The sequence below is a fragment of the Lepisma saccharinum genome, chromosome 30 (genome assembly GCF_977018435.1).
Source record: "Lepisma saccharinum chromosome 30, izLepSacc3.1, whole genome shotgun sequence".
Lineage (NCBI taxonomy): Eukaryota > Metazoa > Arthropoda > Insecta > Zygentoma > Lepismatidae > Lepisma > Lepisma saccharinum.
In genome coordinates, this window is record NC_139258.1 from 38,998,726 (window position 1) to 39,015,365 (window position 16,640).

Sequence of the window (16,640 nt, forward strand, 5' to 3'; positions counted from 1 at the left end):
GATGGAGGGTAAATTTGCCAGTGGCCGTGTGTACCTGGAGGGTGTGAGAAGTGATGAGGATGGGGCAGGTCTTGCACCTGGGGCGGTTGCATTTATGGGCAGGGGGGTGTTGGATGTGTGGTGAAGGAGTGTTGTGGACCAGGATGTTTTGGAGGTTGGGGGGGCATTTGAAAACCACTCTGGGTTTGTCGGGAAATATGTTTTTGGTTTCGGGATCACTGTGGAGAATTGGGAGAAGAGAGTGCAGTGTGTGCCTGATTTTGTTGAGGTGGGGATGGTATTGGGTGATGAGTGCAGGTGGGTTGGTGGCAGCAGGTTTCTTGGTGGTGGTGGTATGTGAGGCAGCTCGCGATATTTGCTTGGTGACCAGGATGGAGGGATATCCACGGTTAACCAGGGCCTGGTGTAGGCGGAGGTTATAATTTTGGCGGGAGGTGGGTGAAGTGTTCAGGCCCTGTCCCCTGAGGGCCAGAGAGAATGGAATGGCTTTTTTGGTGTGGAACGGGTGGGAGCTGGAGAAGTGTAGGTATTGCATGTGGTTGGTGGGTTTTATGTGGATGGAGGTAGTCAGGTGTCCTCCCTCGATGTGCACGTCCACATCCAGGAAGGTGATCTGGTTGGGGGAGTGCGTCCAGGTGAATTTGAGGGAATGGAAGTGGTTAAGTTGGTCCAGGAAAGCTGACAAGGATGGTTTCCATGTGTCCAGAGCATGAAGATGTCGTCGATGAAGCGGAGCCAGAGGAGGGGTTGGAGGGGTTGGGTAGCCAAAAACTCTTGCTCAAGTTGGCCCATGAAGAGGTTTGCATAGGATGGGGCCATTCTGGTACCCATGGCTGTACCTCGGATCTGTAGGAAATTTTGGTTTTCAAAGGTGAAGTTGTTACAAGTGAAGACAAGGTGGGCTAGGTGGGTCAGGAAGTTGGTGCTGGGGTTGTGAGGTTTGGGTCTGCTATTGAGATAGAATTCTATGGAGCGGAGGCCATGGGAGTGAGGTATGTTGGTGTAGAGGGAAGTGACATCAATGGTGGCAAACATCCTGGTCCACAACACTCCTTCACCACACATCCAACCCCCCTGCCCATAAATGCAACCGCCCCAGGTGCAAGACCTGCCCCATTCTCATCACTTCTCACACCCTCCAGGTGCACACGGCCACTGGCAAATTTACCCTCCATCCCAAAGGGACCTGCCATGCCTCAAACCTTATCTACATCCTCACCTGCAACATCTGTGGTGATTTTTACCTGGGGAAAACATCAACGGCCCTCAACCTCCGCATCAATAACCACCGCTCCTCCACCCACAACCTGGACTTCACTGTCGCCGTCCAAACACCAACCACCACAACATCAGTTTCAACGACTGCTTCCGGGTAGCGATCATCCATCTCCTACCCCAACCAGCCAACACCTCTGTTCGCAAAAGATGGGAGAGGGCCTATATATCGGCCATGAGTGCAACCACTCCACCTGGCCTGAACAAGGCCACCCAGTAATGCCCAACCCTCACCCCCCCTCCCACCCCCCCTCCCAACTCATCCTACACACACAGTTTACGACGAGCCTTAATGCCCAACCCTCACCCCCCCTCCCGCCCCCCTCCCAAGTCATCCTACACACTCACAGTTTACGACGAGCCTGGTGACGAAACAGTGTTTTTTTTCGTTCTACGCACCGCTTCTTCTTCGATGGGGACCTGGCAACTCTGCAGGGCCCCAACTTCCGGTTCCGTCTATTTCTCCTCACACCGATGATGCTATGAAATTAGCGAAAATTTTGAATTTTTCTACTGTCCGGTGAGTGTTTCCTTTTACCTTCTTTGATTTTTAGTTAGCCCTTTTGGCCCTCCTTGCTTTTATCCATTATATATATATATATATATATATATATATATATACAGTATAATATGAGAGAAAATTGATTTAAAATTCACCTATGGGTCTGCCCCCCCAACCAACCCCCCTCAGGCCTAATGCCATCACCTTGTAATCAATTCTGTCACTTTGGTAATGAGTTAATTCAATAATGATAGAATGTCAATCAGCACAATTCTGTGAATGTTGGCAATGAGTCATTGAAATTGATAGACAAATATTTTATTGCAAGAGTTACATGGAATTATTAATTATTATATATTTGTGTAAAAAAAACCTTGAATTTAAATACAGGATCATATTGTTCGTCACGTCTTGCATATGATTCAATACAGAGTGTATGAGAAATTTGAGGAACATTGCCACAAGGAATAAGTAAGGATGAGTTGCTTATAATATGTAATATTGAAAAGAAAAAAAAATCCAGCATGTCATTACCTTATATCAAATTTCACCATTCTTTGAAAATGCTTTTTTGATTCACTTCCAAGGTCTAACAAACTTTTAAGCTGATAATTTGTCCATGTATGAACCTGTCTGTAAGCTTTCTGATGCACTGCTGATCACATAAAGTGGCACATTTTATAAAGTTGAATAGTTGAAATGTGTGCACATTAGCTGAACAGGAGTGTAAATATATGGACCAATACCATGTGACAGCAATTCACACATCATTTCTCCAAAACTTTATGGATATATATATATTTGTTCATTTCTGTACATATGACATTATGACAAGTTCAAATTACCATGCCATACTAATATTCTATAATTAGTCTATAGCTGGTTTTGTTATGGTGGATACAGTGTTTAACCTTTACTACCTTCATGTGGCAGCAATTAATGTGCCATTTCTTTAAAACTGCATATGATATTTCAGTTCAGCCTTTCTTGTTCATTTCATACATGTGGAGGTATGACAAACTCGAATTACAAAACAATATATATCCATTGTTACTATTTATAACAATTGCAAATTGAAAATTTGTGTATGCGAAATTTTGTGTTTCCACATTGTGAATTTGATAGTTCTTTTCCGATTAATTTCAACTGCAGTCATTCACTGAGGATACTGCATCTGACACAGAGATGGTAGTGTGTCACTACCCAGGCAGTGGTAGTTCCATTTTCTTCCATCCAATGATGCTGGTGCATGTTTGCTGTGCGTTCGACTGGAAAAAACTATCAAATTCACAATACGGAAACATGAAATTCGCATACACAATATTAAAACCGCGATTACCTCATACATCATGAGAATGTCTTAGTTTTCCCTGGAAGTATTATGGGATAGATCTTATAAATAGTGTATAATAAATCTCAACAACCACTTTTAACTTATAAATGTATTTCAGTTTTACATGTAATAATGAGAACAAAAATTAATGTTAACAATGTGTGATAATTAGGGGTCCAGCGGGATTTGCCCAATTTTAAAAAATTATCAAAAATTTACGACATCAAAATTTTGCATAATTTGCAAAAGAGAGCCCTTTTGTCGTGCATCCAGCATCCATAGGAGCGATGCTAGAAGTGAAATTCAGTATTTTCCCCCCAAAAGCTGGCAACACTGCTGCTCTTATACATTGCTCTCATTTTTTTACCTCAAAAAGTATCAACCTATTTTCAAGGCAACTGTGCATGGTTGTAGGAATTGCTGCATACTACAATTTGTTGTTCACTATGGTCTATTGTGGTAGCCACAAGTGCGTGCTGAATACAATTTTTTCTAAAACTTTTCATTAACTTTCGTTATTGGGAGGTACAATTTCATCGCTGCTAGAAGCCCTGTCATCCCCCCCCCCCCCGATTTCATCTCTATTCAACAATTGGTTCTCAAGCTACAATTTTTCTTTTGTAGTTTACCTCTAGTTTGGAAAGTGTGTGCCTGGAAAGTGCTCGTTTCCAGAGGCTATTCAGGTGGGAGAGGCTCTCGTCTGTCAAAGGTTAAAACATGGGGTTTTCAAATGAACAGAAATATTTTTTAAAAAATCGTAGAATGTTAACTATTGATCACAGAAAGTTGAGGTTTTTTCATCTTGAATGAAATGGCTAGTGCTTACAGAGGAATAACAATGTTAACATTCCATCTCCATATAGGTGCAATTAAAAGAAGAAGAAAATTTCAATTTGAATTATTTTTTTTGATACATTGTCACTTGGCTTATTTGCACCCATCACATTATATAGAGTGCAGCCCCTTACTGTAACTAAAATTATTACATGTCTCAGAGGACAAAATCTATTCGAAAGGTGAGGCTGTAAAGAGCTACTTAGCACAAATAAGGACAACACAGCCCTACAGAGGAGTATACTGGCTGTAAGTTCAGATCCCAGCGCCTCATTGGCCTGCAAGAAGAGAGGTGGAGTTTTGTGTGCCTTGACTAAAGGTCACCCCCCAAAGAAGAAAATATTAATTTACTCAAGATTTCCACAAAAAACACTAAAATGCATTATGCATCAGCAAAAATATAGTTAGCAACTATTCCTAAGTAGACTGTTGGTCTAATTATATAACCTAGGTACTTGAATTTACAGACCACCAGAGGTAATGTTTTTTGAGAAAATATTACTTACATGGATTTTTTAAAAAAAATGTTAAAAATATAATGAACAAACTTTCCTAACAAAATGTATTTTTTTAACTTCTGTCCATCCATGTATGACCCCTATTTAGTGCACAATGGAAACCAGTTTGTGACAGATAGTACAGAACATTATTGACTAGTGTACTGTATGTGAAGGTATGCACTTATTGGCACCTGCCAAAAGGTAAGGTACAGTTCCCTGTGCATATAGCACCATGCCCCACACATTCTCAATCTCGGCCATGTTGGAGGTGATGTGATCAGCACCATGCTCCACCCACCTTAAACCCTCCCCCCCCCCCGGGCTACCCCCGGCACCCATTCATTTGAGGCTGGGTGAGCCCCAGAGCCACTTTACATGGGAACAAGGCTGGAAAAATTCCGATCTTAAATCACCCACTCTGGAAATTGAACTCAGGACTCCCAAGTGGAAGCAAGACACCCTACCAACTAGACCACCTCAGCTCAGTCGTCTTGTCACTTTTTTATAGGGCATAATACAATTCAGTTTCTTTTGCAATGAACTATTGAATGATTATCAACTTTATATGGTTGTAGGAATTTAACAGTACTTTTTTTTATCCACTTTGGTTTATTGCATGAGCTCTCCAAATAGGATTTTTTCTGTAAAATTTAAATTTTCTTCTTCTGGTTGTGTTTTTTTGGAAAGGGGGAGACACAAACATTTCCCCTCTCACAAGAGCATGATTCTTTGAGGTAAAGATTTCTTTTTTGAGTGCTGCACATTTTATTACCAGACATCTGGAAACCTCCCATCCATAGAAACATAGAGCTAAGAGAAATTACCATCCGCTAAAGTTTAACCGTAGAATTACGAAATTTTACACAAACTGCCTACCAGTGTCTATTTATTACCAAATATTTTAAACTTTTATTTGGTAAATAATCATTGCTATTTCTTACCAAATTGCTGCATTTCCTGTATGTTTGTTATCTTTTGTTGCAGTTCAACTCTTCAAGGGTGCATAGTTTGTGATGATGCTACAATCGAGAATAATTGTGATCTTCGTGATTGTCTTGTGGGAAGTCGACATGTTGTTCATCAAAATGGTAAGTTTTTTTTTAAATATTATGTCTTCTGTCTTGGAGGAATTTGAAGGAAATTGAAGGAATGACACAGTGCCATTGATTAGAACTTGGGAATTTTGTACTCAAGAATTCATTTAAAAAATCTTTTTTGAACTGAAATTGTGTCATTGCCACATTATGTACTAATATTTCCTAGTAGTATATTTACTATAAATGTGATTGTGTCCTACATTTTGCTTATAGTGACCTGGTAAGTGCCAAAATATTTCAACACAATGTGCTGTGAAGTTCTCGTGTAGTTACTTATTTTATTTTCATCAGTACGAGGAACAGAAATTCTGCAGATAAGGGAATGAAATCCTACACAATACAAAATGTGATTAATGTGTATTAATAATTAATATATATACACAGTATTGGCCATATTATTGGACTCATTAGGTGAAAAAATTAAACACAGATTAACTCACTTTATGTAGAGAAATTTGACAGATTTAATGTTTTGTGATACACACTGCAAGTAATGTCAGTACTTGGCTCGTTTTGAGCCCATTTTAATCATTGTGTACAATTCCTTTTCACTCTTTTTTCTAAACTTCAAACAACGTGGTTTATGAAATTGTGTTGCTCCTAAAATACAAATATAGAACACCTTTACACCAACCAGAATTAATATTATTTCCTTTGTTATAACCTAAGAAAATAGCATAAATAGCATGGTAAACAATGTACGTATTGTTCCAGGCATTTTTGCGAATATGCAAAGAATCATGCTTCCATCTATTCTTGGGACACAGTAAAGGAAAGGATTGTGGGTGAACAAGATTATATCGAAGCAGACAAACAGTCAAAGACTCCCATAAGAAGTTATAACAATCATCAAATATATTTAGTTAGAACACTTTCAAAACAAGGAAATGTGCTTGTTTTTTACATTGAGTCCAATAATTGTGCCAATACTGTATATATCCCTTCTAGTCACTTACTCTGGTCCAAAGGGGACAGACAATTTTAAAAATAACTTTGAGTATGGTAGCTTTCATGTCGTTATATCGACCATCAGCATGTCAGCAATTCACGTGCCATTTCTTGAGAACTACAGATGATATTTCAGTTCTGTCTTCTTTTATCTTTAGTATACCCGAGTGGTTAGCACATCGCGCTACGATGCCAAGGGTCCCGGGTTCGAATTCTGCTCGGACTTGGTTGTTTGTGAATGTCCATTCATCAATTTCATTTCATCACTCATCAAAATCTTTGTAAATTAGCCAAGAGGCACAAAACGCGAAGTAAAATAAATTAAATCAATCAATCAATCAATCTTTAGTATACATATGAAGGTATGACGTACTTGAATTCCAAAACAATACATCCATTGCTACTACTATTAACAAGCAAAATTTGAAAAGTCCTTATTTTCCCTTCATGTGCCTTCGGTACAACCATATTATTATGGGATAGATTTTATAAAAAGTGTATAATTTTAAAAAAAAATAATTCTACAAGCAAGAATGAGTAAAAAGCAACTTTTTAATCAACGTCCGACAATTTAGGATTAAGGGGGGGCTGTTGGGGCAAAAGCCGAAGGTTCAAACTTTGCCCTGACCACGTGTTAGCACACGGCAGCATTTAACATACCATTTCTTGAAAACTATACACTATATTTCAGTTCTGTATTTTTTTGTTCATTAGTATACATATGAAGGTATAACATACTTTAATAACAAAACAATATATCCATTGTTACTATTTCCTGGGTTCGATACCCAGTGGAGGCACATAGTGTTTCGGATCCCACTTTAAACTGTAGTTCCAGTCCCGATTAGCTTTACTGTGCATAAAGTGGACTTAAAACACCAACTCAATCAATCAAACCATTTATTATTAACAAACGCCGTTTATAAAAGCCCTTTGTTTCCCCTTTTGTTACTATGGAATAAATTGAAGATAAAGGACTCAATCTTTTTGAAAAATTTAAATTCTAAATGTAAGAATAAGTAAAGAGCAACATTTTAAGTAACATTTAAACTGAAAATTAAGAGTCCAAAGGGAAATCATGGGGAAAAGGCCCAAAAATTCAAAATCTTCGAGTTATGCAAAATTCAGAACGCTGTAATTTCCGAGATTTTTTCAAAGTTACAGCATGAGCATTACATATCCTCATAGAGTGGTCTCCTGTCGTACTTTCCTCCAAATTTGGTCCATCCAGCTACCATAGGGTCAATGCTAGAAGTGAAATTCCGGACATTGTCCCGAAGCTGGCAACACTGCCTCTTTATATAAGGTTATTATCTTGTTACTCAAGAAATATGAGTCTGATATCAGTGAGAGATTGCATGGATGTAGGAATGTACCACCACTATATACATTTTTTCATTCACTTCAGTCTATTGAGGTAGATACAGTATGTGAAATTTGTGAAAAAAATATCAATTTTCTTCTTGTCCTTCTTCCTTTAACACTAATTAGGGATGGGACGATATGAAATTTTGGCCGATACCAATAAAGTACCGATATAAAGTTTACCGATACTGATAACTGATATTCTCTCATGGATATAAAATTAGAAATGGTCCTGGAAGAACCTGAAAGGTTCGTTGACCTCCTTAAAAAATGTGTTTCAAAATGACTGCAGGGCAAGAGAAATTGCATATTTAAACACTTACTTTTTTAAAAAGTAGGGCATGGAGATTATCCATAAATATTACAACAAAAATGGCAGAATTTTGCACTAAACTATCAGATATTTATCGATATATCGGATCGGTAAAATAATCGGTAATTTTACCGATAAACCGATATGCCTATATCGGCCAATACCGATAGAGTACCAATTAATCGGTCCCATCCCTAGAAAATATAAACTAATGAGGTGACAGCCATTGTAATTGTATCACTTGATACTATCCTCTGGAATCTTCAGAATATTTTTTTTTGCAATTTAAATGCAACTTCATTCAGTCTGGTTATTGTAGGAATGTTCATTCAACAAAGGCACTTTTATAAGCCACTTATTATTTATTTATTTATGCTGATATTATCCTGCTCAGAAACAGCTGACGAGCCTTAGTACAGCAGTAGTTATACATGTAAAGATATATAACTTACAAATTTCTAATACAAGATTTGATGGTAAAATGTAAATGTGAAAGAGAAATACTAAATACATTAAAAAGTACATTAAAATATACAGATAAATACATTCAAATATACCTGATGAAAACTTTAAAGTACAATTGATCTTTAGGATCGGTGACTATAGAGTTTAGAAAATCATTGTTTTTATAATTTACATGTTGCTAATAACGACACTTTCCTTCTTACACGATATGGCGTAACTCGAATAGATATACTGGATAAAAGCGTTGGGACAGAGTAAGAACCTTCTAAGATTTTTGCAACAAATTTGTGGTCATTTCTTTCTCTTGTTGATGAAAGGGATTCAAATTTTAATTTATTCAATAGATTGGTATAACTATAAAATAATTTAAACAATTTAAATCTAAATTATGAGTAGGAAAGAATTTTTTTTATATATTCTCAATTATGTCACTTTATCCAATACCACAGGAAAAATTCTATGTCACAGTACTGGATTCTAGAATTGGTCTGACAAATGCCATGTATGTGTACATAAATAAAAGAAGCTGAAAGTTGGTCAGTCCTTGCCATTTGTTTATGACTCAAGCTGTCATTTTCTTACATGTTGACACCATATGATGAAGATGCACCTTAAAGTTAAGCTTCCTGTCAAGAAAAACTCCATTATCCTTAACATCTTCTACAAGACTTAGATTCACATTCTCTATGTTATAATTAATTGTAGCAGGACTGCTGTTTCTTGTGTGAGAAGGTCATTGCGACAGACTTTGTCAAGTTAATAGAGTTGATTATCATCTAACCACTTCTTTATTACATTTATATCCATTTGTAGTTTATTATGGTCATTTACATCATTAATCTCTGCATACAGCTTGAAGTCATCAGCATAAAAAATACACTTCGAGTACTTTACAAGATATTCTATATCATTTAGAAATAAAATATACAAAAGGGAGCTCAGAGGATACCCTTGAGATAGAGGCCAACACACCAGTCTCTGCCGTGGCACAGATCCCAATTTTTCGTTTTGTCTCCCTCCCTCTTAGCATCACATTTTCTACGCTGCTTGCCAACCTTCGCCATTGTTGCCAATTGTCATTCCATTCATGGACAAACTCACGCAAACATAATTGAAAACAATTTAATAGTGCTCCAGCTCACGGTTCATACCGTTCGACAGGGACGTTAATGTGGCAATATAGCATGATGTAATGGTTGCTTCTTTTATTTCATTGCATTTTCATTGGCTAGTTAGTAACTAATGTTGCCAATTGTATTAATTAAGCACTATTTCTATCACGGAAGGACAAAGACAAAGTTTTTATTAGATTGGAAACACCATTATATATTTTAAGTACTTGACCGGTTTGACGTTGTGTGCGTGTATTGCGTGTGTGTATGTGAAAGTGCATGTGTTTGGTTAATGAACATTAAATTCCATAATGCCTCCAGTACTATTGTTCATATTTCATCACTTTAGAATTACTCAGAAGAAATCAATTATGGGGATGCATGAGCATTTCAGCTCTTGCATGTTCTTGTAGGAATTGTATGAAGGAAGCTGTTATTTTTGCTGCTTGATGTGATGCATATTGTTTTCTTTGTTAAAATTGGCATGGTTTGATGGGTGACAAGTTCATAACAAAAAGAAAAAAAGCTGTGCAGCTTATCGTCTGGTGGCAATATATGTACTTGTTATTCATTTCTTGTTATTCTTGTGGAAGCCGGCATCATCTGTAAATGTACAAATGCCCAGCTCAAATATTTACCTTATTTGCAAATTTGAGTAAAGGAGGATGAAAAACTCAAAAATTGTAAATTTTTCAGTCATTATTACTTTTTATTTTTTTTTATTTTTCAACATTATATTAAGACAGGAGGACAGAATAAAAACATAGAAATGACATACCATTTAGTTACTCTTCCTCTGAATGTCAGGAAATCTAAAATGGAGTGCTAAACATGGGAGATAAACTTTGAAAAATTGATGATTTTGAAATTTATCCGAACGTTTTCTATAGAATGTTATGTACGTGGTCTGTTAGGAAAGTAAGAGACTGATTTTCTGTAAACGATGAATTTTATTATTTTTACAAATCAAGGTTATCCTCTTCAAATTAGTTCCCTTGGGCAGCTACACAGCGATGGAGGCGTTGTTTCCACTGTTCGTAGCAGTGCTGGAAGGCTTCTGCTGGAATACCTTTTAGCTTATAGGTTACGCTCTTCTGTATCAAAATGGCATCCTTTAAGTGGTTTTTGATCAAGGGGAATAAAAAGAGTTGCAGGGACTGAGATCCGGCGAATAAGGGGGCTGAGGAACCACAGGAATGCTTTTTTTTGACAAAAATTCATTGATGGAGACTGCCGTGTGACATGCTGCATTGTCGTGGTGCAGCATCCAAGTGTGTGCAATGTCTGGTCGCACACGTGCAACCCTTTTCCTGGGTCTTGCAAGGACTTCATTCGGTACACACGTTCAAATTTAACTCACTACTGATCATTCTCACCGTCAATCGACGATCTGACCTCACAAGAGACCTCACTCTTTCAGCATTGCCATCCATTTTTGAGGCTGAAGGTCTTCCCGCACGAGGTTTGTCTTCCACTTGTTCTCGGCCTTCTAAAAAGGACTTCTGCCATCTGGACACTTGTGCCCTAGATAGTGCATGTTCTCCATAAGCTCTTTGTAACTTTTGATAAGTCACAGTGGCGGATTCGCCAAGCTTAACACAAAATTTGATGGCACAACGTTGTTCAAACTTTTGCCAGTCCATTTTCGTAACGCACCTCACAAACACAACTTCACGTCCGACGCTCTCAACAATCGTGTAGCAACTGTAGCAAGTTGACGTCTTTGCAGAATGGAAGAAAGTTGACATCAGGCAAACTACAATGTAACTCGGATTTTATGATGCTGGATTTTACATTTCTGCATTATACATTAAATCTTAAAGGTCCCAGTGTAACAAAATTTTATAAAATTTTCGTGCATTTTAAGTTTTTCCAGCTTAATTCCTTGAAAAACATAAAATCGAGGTTCCACTGTAATTACTGCTCTTGTAAGTCTGAAAATACTAACCAAATACTTTTAATGTAATAGTGTGAATCTATTAGGTTTTTTGTCAGGAGTTTCTTCAATCTTCTCAAGAAAATTTTCTCAGGGTTTAATCACATTCTGTTTGGCTAATGTTAAACATGCAGAAAGTGGTGATATTTTTAACTTCGCTTATGTTGTGTTTAATTTTGTGAAAAACTCCAGACCTTTTCAGAGGTCAAATTCCTCTATGCTCACCTAAACATATAGCTCTTCATTTCAGATACATTCCCCTCCCTATGAAAATAAAGTATTTGTTTATATATAGAGTTTATTTAGACTGAATATTATTATTTATTGCATGAAACATTTTATTTATATTTGAGGAATAAAAGACGTGGTTGATAATAATTAGACATAAGCGAGTTACTAACTCTTTCCGCGAAACTTAGAAATTCTATTAATTTCGGTTGCCTCTGCCATCATCTGCTTGGGAACTTGTTGCTTCACTGCTGGTCTCGCTTCCGGTTCCTGTTGTTTCCCTGTGTGCTGCTAGGAGTGCTAGTGTAGCAAGTTTGTCTGCTGCATGTGCTGTGTTTAAGTTGTTGCAACAGTGGGAGCCAATGTGATGTGCCTGACTTAAACCCAGCACATGCAGCAGATGAACTGCCTCCTAGCAGCACACAGGGAAATGACAGGAACCTACAAGTAAGTTTCACGGAAAGAGCTAACTCGCTTATGTCTAATTATGAAACATTTTGTCTGTCATTATTGTATTATTCATATTTCGGGATATTCTTTTCTGATATTTTCGTACCTTGATTGGTAGTAAAATTTCTTCTACACTTTAAAAAATACAGCACAACTAAAATAAACATGAAAATTATTCCAATGGTGTGTTTCATCACTTTCTCTTTAACAAAATGTTAGAGAAATTGTGGTATAATGCCCAGGTCATCCAAGAGGTTAAAGCATGTGTAAGGTGACCTTTAAACTTTTCTTTTCACACAATTTTAACAAGACATCATCTAATGCCCTCCTAAATATGTTGCACTCTGATTTCATTTCCATACCTGGATTTGAATTCTGATTGGTTGAGATTAAAGGCTGTTTTGAAGTCTCCAACATGGCTTTCAAAAGTAGATGAAACTTGTGAGGTGATCGCAAAACTATGCTGGAGAGATAATCCAGTTTTATAATGCTAATTGAAAAAGGGAATTTATTTGTTTAATTTGTCCCAAACTAGTAATGTTGAATTTGAGTATAAAAAAACAGTGCTATTCTAAAATGAAATGTGTAAATGGAAACCTTGTAAATCTTAGCGATTGTTTGTATTGGGATACAAAATTGCAACGAAGTAACAAAGGGTACACCATAATGAATACTTAATGATATGTACTGTGTAAGATGTTATAATTTGCAATTAGTTGTGCAGGATCAGAAATACATGTTTTAATAGCTTGTAGTAAGTGCAAAGCATGATATTTTCTGTTCAACGTTTTTTGTTAATGGACTGCCAGACAGTGGCATGCCCAAGGGGGGTGGTGTGGTGGGCTTATAACCCCCCCCCCCCTCTTTGACCCAGTATTCCTAAGAAAAGAATGTCAAAGGTAGGAAAATATGACAAAATGAGGGCTGACTACCAAGAAAAAGTATACATAACACCTCCCTTTCAAAAATCCTGGGCATGCCACTGGTGCCGGATGTATAGAACGTACATATGTGTTATAAACATTCCCAATCGAACTCAGGATATCTTGATGAAAATAGTTAACAGGTATATACAGAAGGAATGATGCAAAACTGTATAGCACTTTAGGGCAATAGAGAAGAAAATTATGCCACGAGGCACAATGAAAAGGTATGTACACAGTTTTTTTTTACATTGTTACCCTGAAAAGTTATTTACCATTGATCTGCTCATGATGAAATGCACATCGCCAAAGCAAACTGTGTGTGCACAACTGTGTTTTTAAAAGAATAAAATGCTAACGTGTTTCCTCCATATTGCCTGTGACTACCAGGCTGATACAGTCAAGGTAAATACATATATGGATGATGTAAAAGGTCCCTCTGTCTTAACAAAGAATGGAAGAATGGTTGGAGATGTTAGTGCAGTCTTAAGTTCATTAATTTTGTCCTTAAAATTTAGCAAAATTTTGGTGAACTAAGCATAAGAACTTTTACTACCAACCAATATAAAATAATGGCATTGTCAGCATATGTATTTAACATACAGGGTGTTCAGAAAGTCCCCCATACTCAAAGTTTGTGAACTTCTTGCTTATATTTTATTAAACTTACTAACACAATGGATAGAACTTATTTATTACATGTAACTTTAAGTACATGAAAATATTTTTTAATCCAAGAATTCTATAATCTCTGAAGACAGTACACACAATGACATAATACATTATGCCATTTGTCAATACACTGTGTTTGATAAGTGCACTTTTTTCTTCAATGTTTCTTGTATTTTTTACTCCCACACAGAGGCCCAGTTCTTTCTGATCTGTCTCATAAGATGGCGATATTTTTATTAATTAATTAATTTATTTTTAATAAAGTTGTACAGTATTTCCCACATTTCTGTGGACAATTTTAATTCGATGTGAACATATTTTGACTAGCTTTAAAGCTTAATGTGTGAATCCAAGAAATGCCCCAACTTGTGACAAACTTCTTACCAATTTTCATAGATGAGGAAAATGCTGTTGAATCTCATGAATGAAATCCCACACGAACATTTTGTATTTTCAATTAATTAGAGCATTACCAATCTTCATCTTTATTGTTCATCATGAACAAAGTAAAAAAATCATCACCTAAGATCATACACTAAACATTTACCTGTAATCAGATCATCACAAAATAGATGTGTGTTTACACATCTTTCATAAGATTTACACTCAAATGTCGTCCAAAAAAGTGATCTGCTAGACATACTTAAAGGTTATTGTCTCCCAACTGTTATGGCATAATTCACACAGATGCACTGTTATAAAAATAATACAAACCAGTTCTGCAACTCATCCATTGAAATTTCCCCAGTAGCAACTTCGAGAGCAGGAACTTTTTCAATGCTCTGTATTTCAGTAAATGTGTTTGTGATTAGAATTTCAAAATACTACCATGTATATAAAACACTGCATTTTCTTTTATTGCAGGGAAGTATGGAAATGAATTCCTTACAGATGTTGACAGATTAATGGAAATATGAATTAATGCTGATCTATTTTTGTAATATTATCGAGCTGTAAATAAATAACAGTTTTCATGATTTCTTAAGATTATTGTTTTATGTGGATGGAAAGATTTTCTCATACTATGTTTGGAGAAACTCTCATAATTGGAGTTGGATTGATGCCTAAAAGCATACTCTCTTTTGTGATATTAAGTATTACTCATACAATCGTACGTAGAGGTTGTACGAGGGTCACTATTTATATTTTGAGCCTTGGCAACACTGATTGAAATTAGGCGCGATTTGACGTTTGCACGGAATCATCTGGCATTATTGACCATAACGTACTTCAAATGTTTTGTCAATAGCTTCATTTGTGTTGTTTATGTTGCCTTGGAGATTGCGCGACAACAATAAAATGGAATTAACTCGTGAACATTTTCGTGCGATGATTTTTTACGATTTTCGACGTGGATTATCAAGACAAGAGTGCATCGATCAACTTACTTCCACATTTGGCGATGAAGCCCCATCCTTTGCCACTGTGAAACACTGGTATAACGAATTTAATCGTGGCCGCCATTCGCTCACCGACGAAATTCGCGAAGGTCGTCCAAAATCAGTTGTTGTTCAAGAAAACATTGATGCTGTGCAAAACCTGATACTGCAAGATTGTCATGTGACATACTGTGAGATTGAGGCAACCATAGGCATTAGTTCCACCAGCATATATAAAATATTACATGATCATTTAGCTGTGAGAAAGGTATGTTCTCGTTGGATCCCACACAATTTGACAAAAACTCAAAAAGACGCTCGCGTCAATTGGTGCAAACAAATGCTCAATAAATACAATCATGGTGCTTCAAAAGATGTATATAAGATTGTAACAGGTGACGAATCATGGATATATGCATATGAGCCGGAACGTAAACAGCAGTCGACTGTATGGGTGTTTCAAGATGAACCCAATCCAACAAAAGTTGTTCGCGCTCGAAGCACATCGAAACAAATGGTCGCCTGTTTTTTCGGGAAAACTGGTCATGTGGCAACTGTGCCTTTAGAGGAACGTAGAACGGTCAACTCTGAATGGTACACAACAATTTGTTTGCCAGAGGTCTTCGGTCAAATACGGAAAACAAACAAACGCCGTCGGATCATCATCAAGACAATGCCAGCTGTCACACATTTCGTCTAACAATCGACTTTATGAACAGTCAAAAAATCGAATTGATGGGTCATCCGCCGTACAGTCCTGATTTGGCACCCAATGACTTCTTTTTGTTCCCGAATGTCACGAATAAATTGCGTGGACAACGATTTTCGTCGGCGGAAGATGCGTTCAAAAACCATATTATGGAGGTGTCTCAAGAAGATTGGAAAAACTGCTTTGACAAATTGTTCGAACGAATGCAAAAGTGTATTGACCATAAAGGAGAATACTTCGAAAAACAATGAAGCAGTTTTCAATGCCAAATTCCTGTTTTTTCATTGTTAGGCTCAAAATATAAATAGTGGCCCTCGTAATGGCCTCAAAAGTGTCTGTAACTGAATAAAAAATATTATACGACAATATTTTTTCACTCAATACAAGGAAAATAATGTAAGTTCAAGAATCCTATCAATAACTCGTAAAGAACTGCAGCTGAAAATATGAAATTTAGTGGCCTACAAAGAATTGTACACATGTGATAGAAATGTTCTCAGTTTGTATGCTCCTTATCTTTCCAGTCAACATTTGATTTCAATTTATATTCGTCACCTTCCTAGAAATTCGGAAGGGCTGCTAGAGGTAATTTATGTTAA

The 16,640-nt window shown here is 36.9% G+C and overlaps 1 protein-coding gene across 4 annotated transcripts in view; it reads left to right on the top strand.

Annotated features, from left to right (window-relative positions):
* eIF2Bgamma (eukaryotic translation initiation factor 2B subunit gamma) overlaps positions 1-14,930 on the top strand; it is a 66,744-nt gene extending 51,814 nt beyond the window's left edge. For all 4 annotated transcript variants that reach the window (XM_083115605.1, XM_083115608.1, XM_083115606.1 and 1 more), the window contains exons 10-11: positions 5,429-5,532; positions 14,818-14,930. In XM_083115605.1, coding sequence (XP_082971731.1) covers positions 5,429-5,532; positions 14,818-14,870 — 157 coding nt within the window. In that variant the 3' untranslated portion in view covers positions 14,871-14,930. The remainder of the gene's footprint in view (positions 1-5,428; positions 5,533-14,817) is intronic.
* Positions 14,931-16,640: the final 1,710 nt, after the last annotated feature.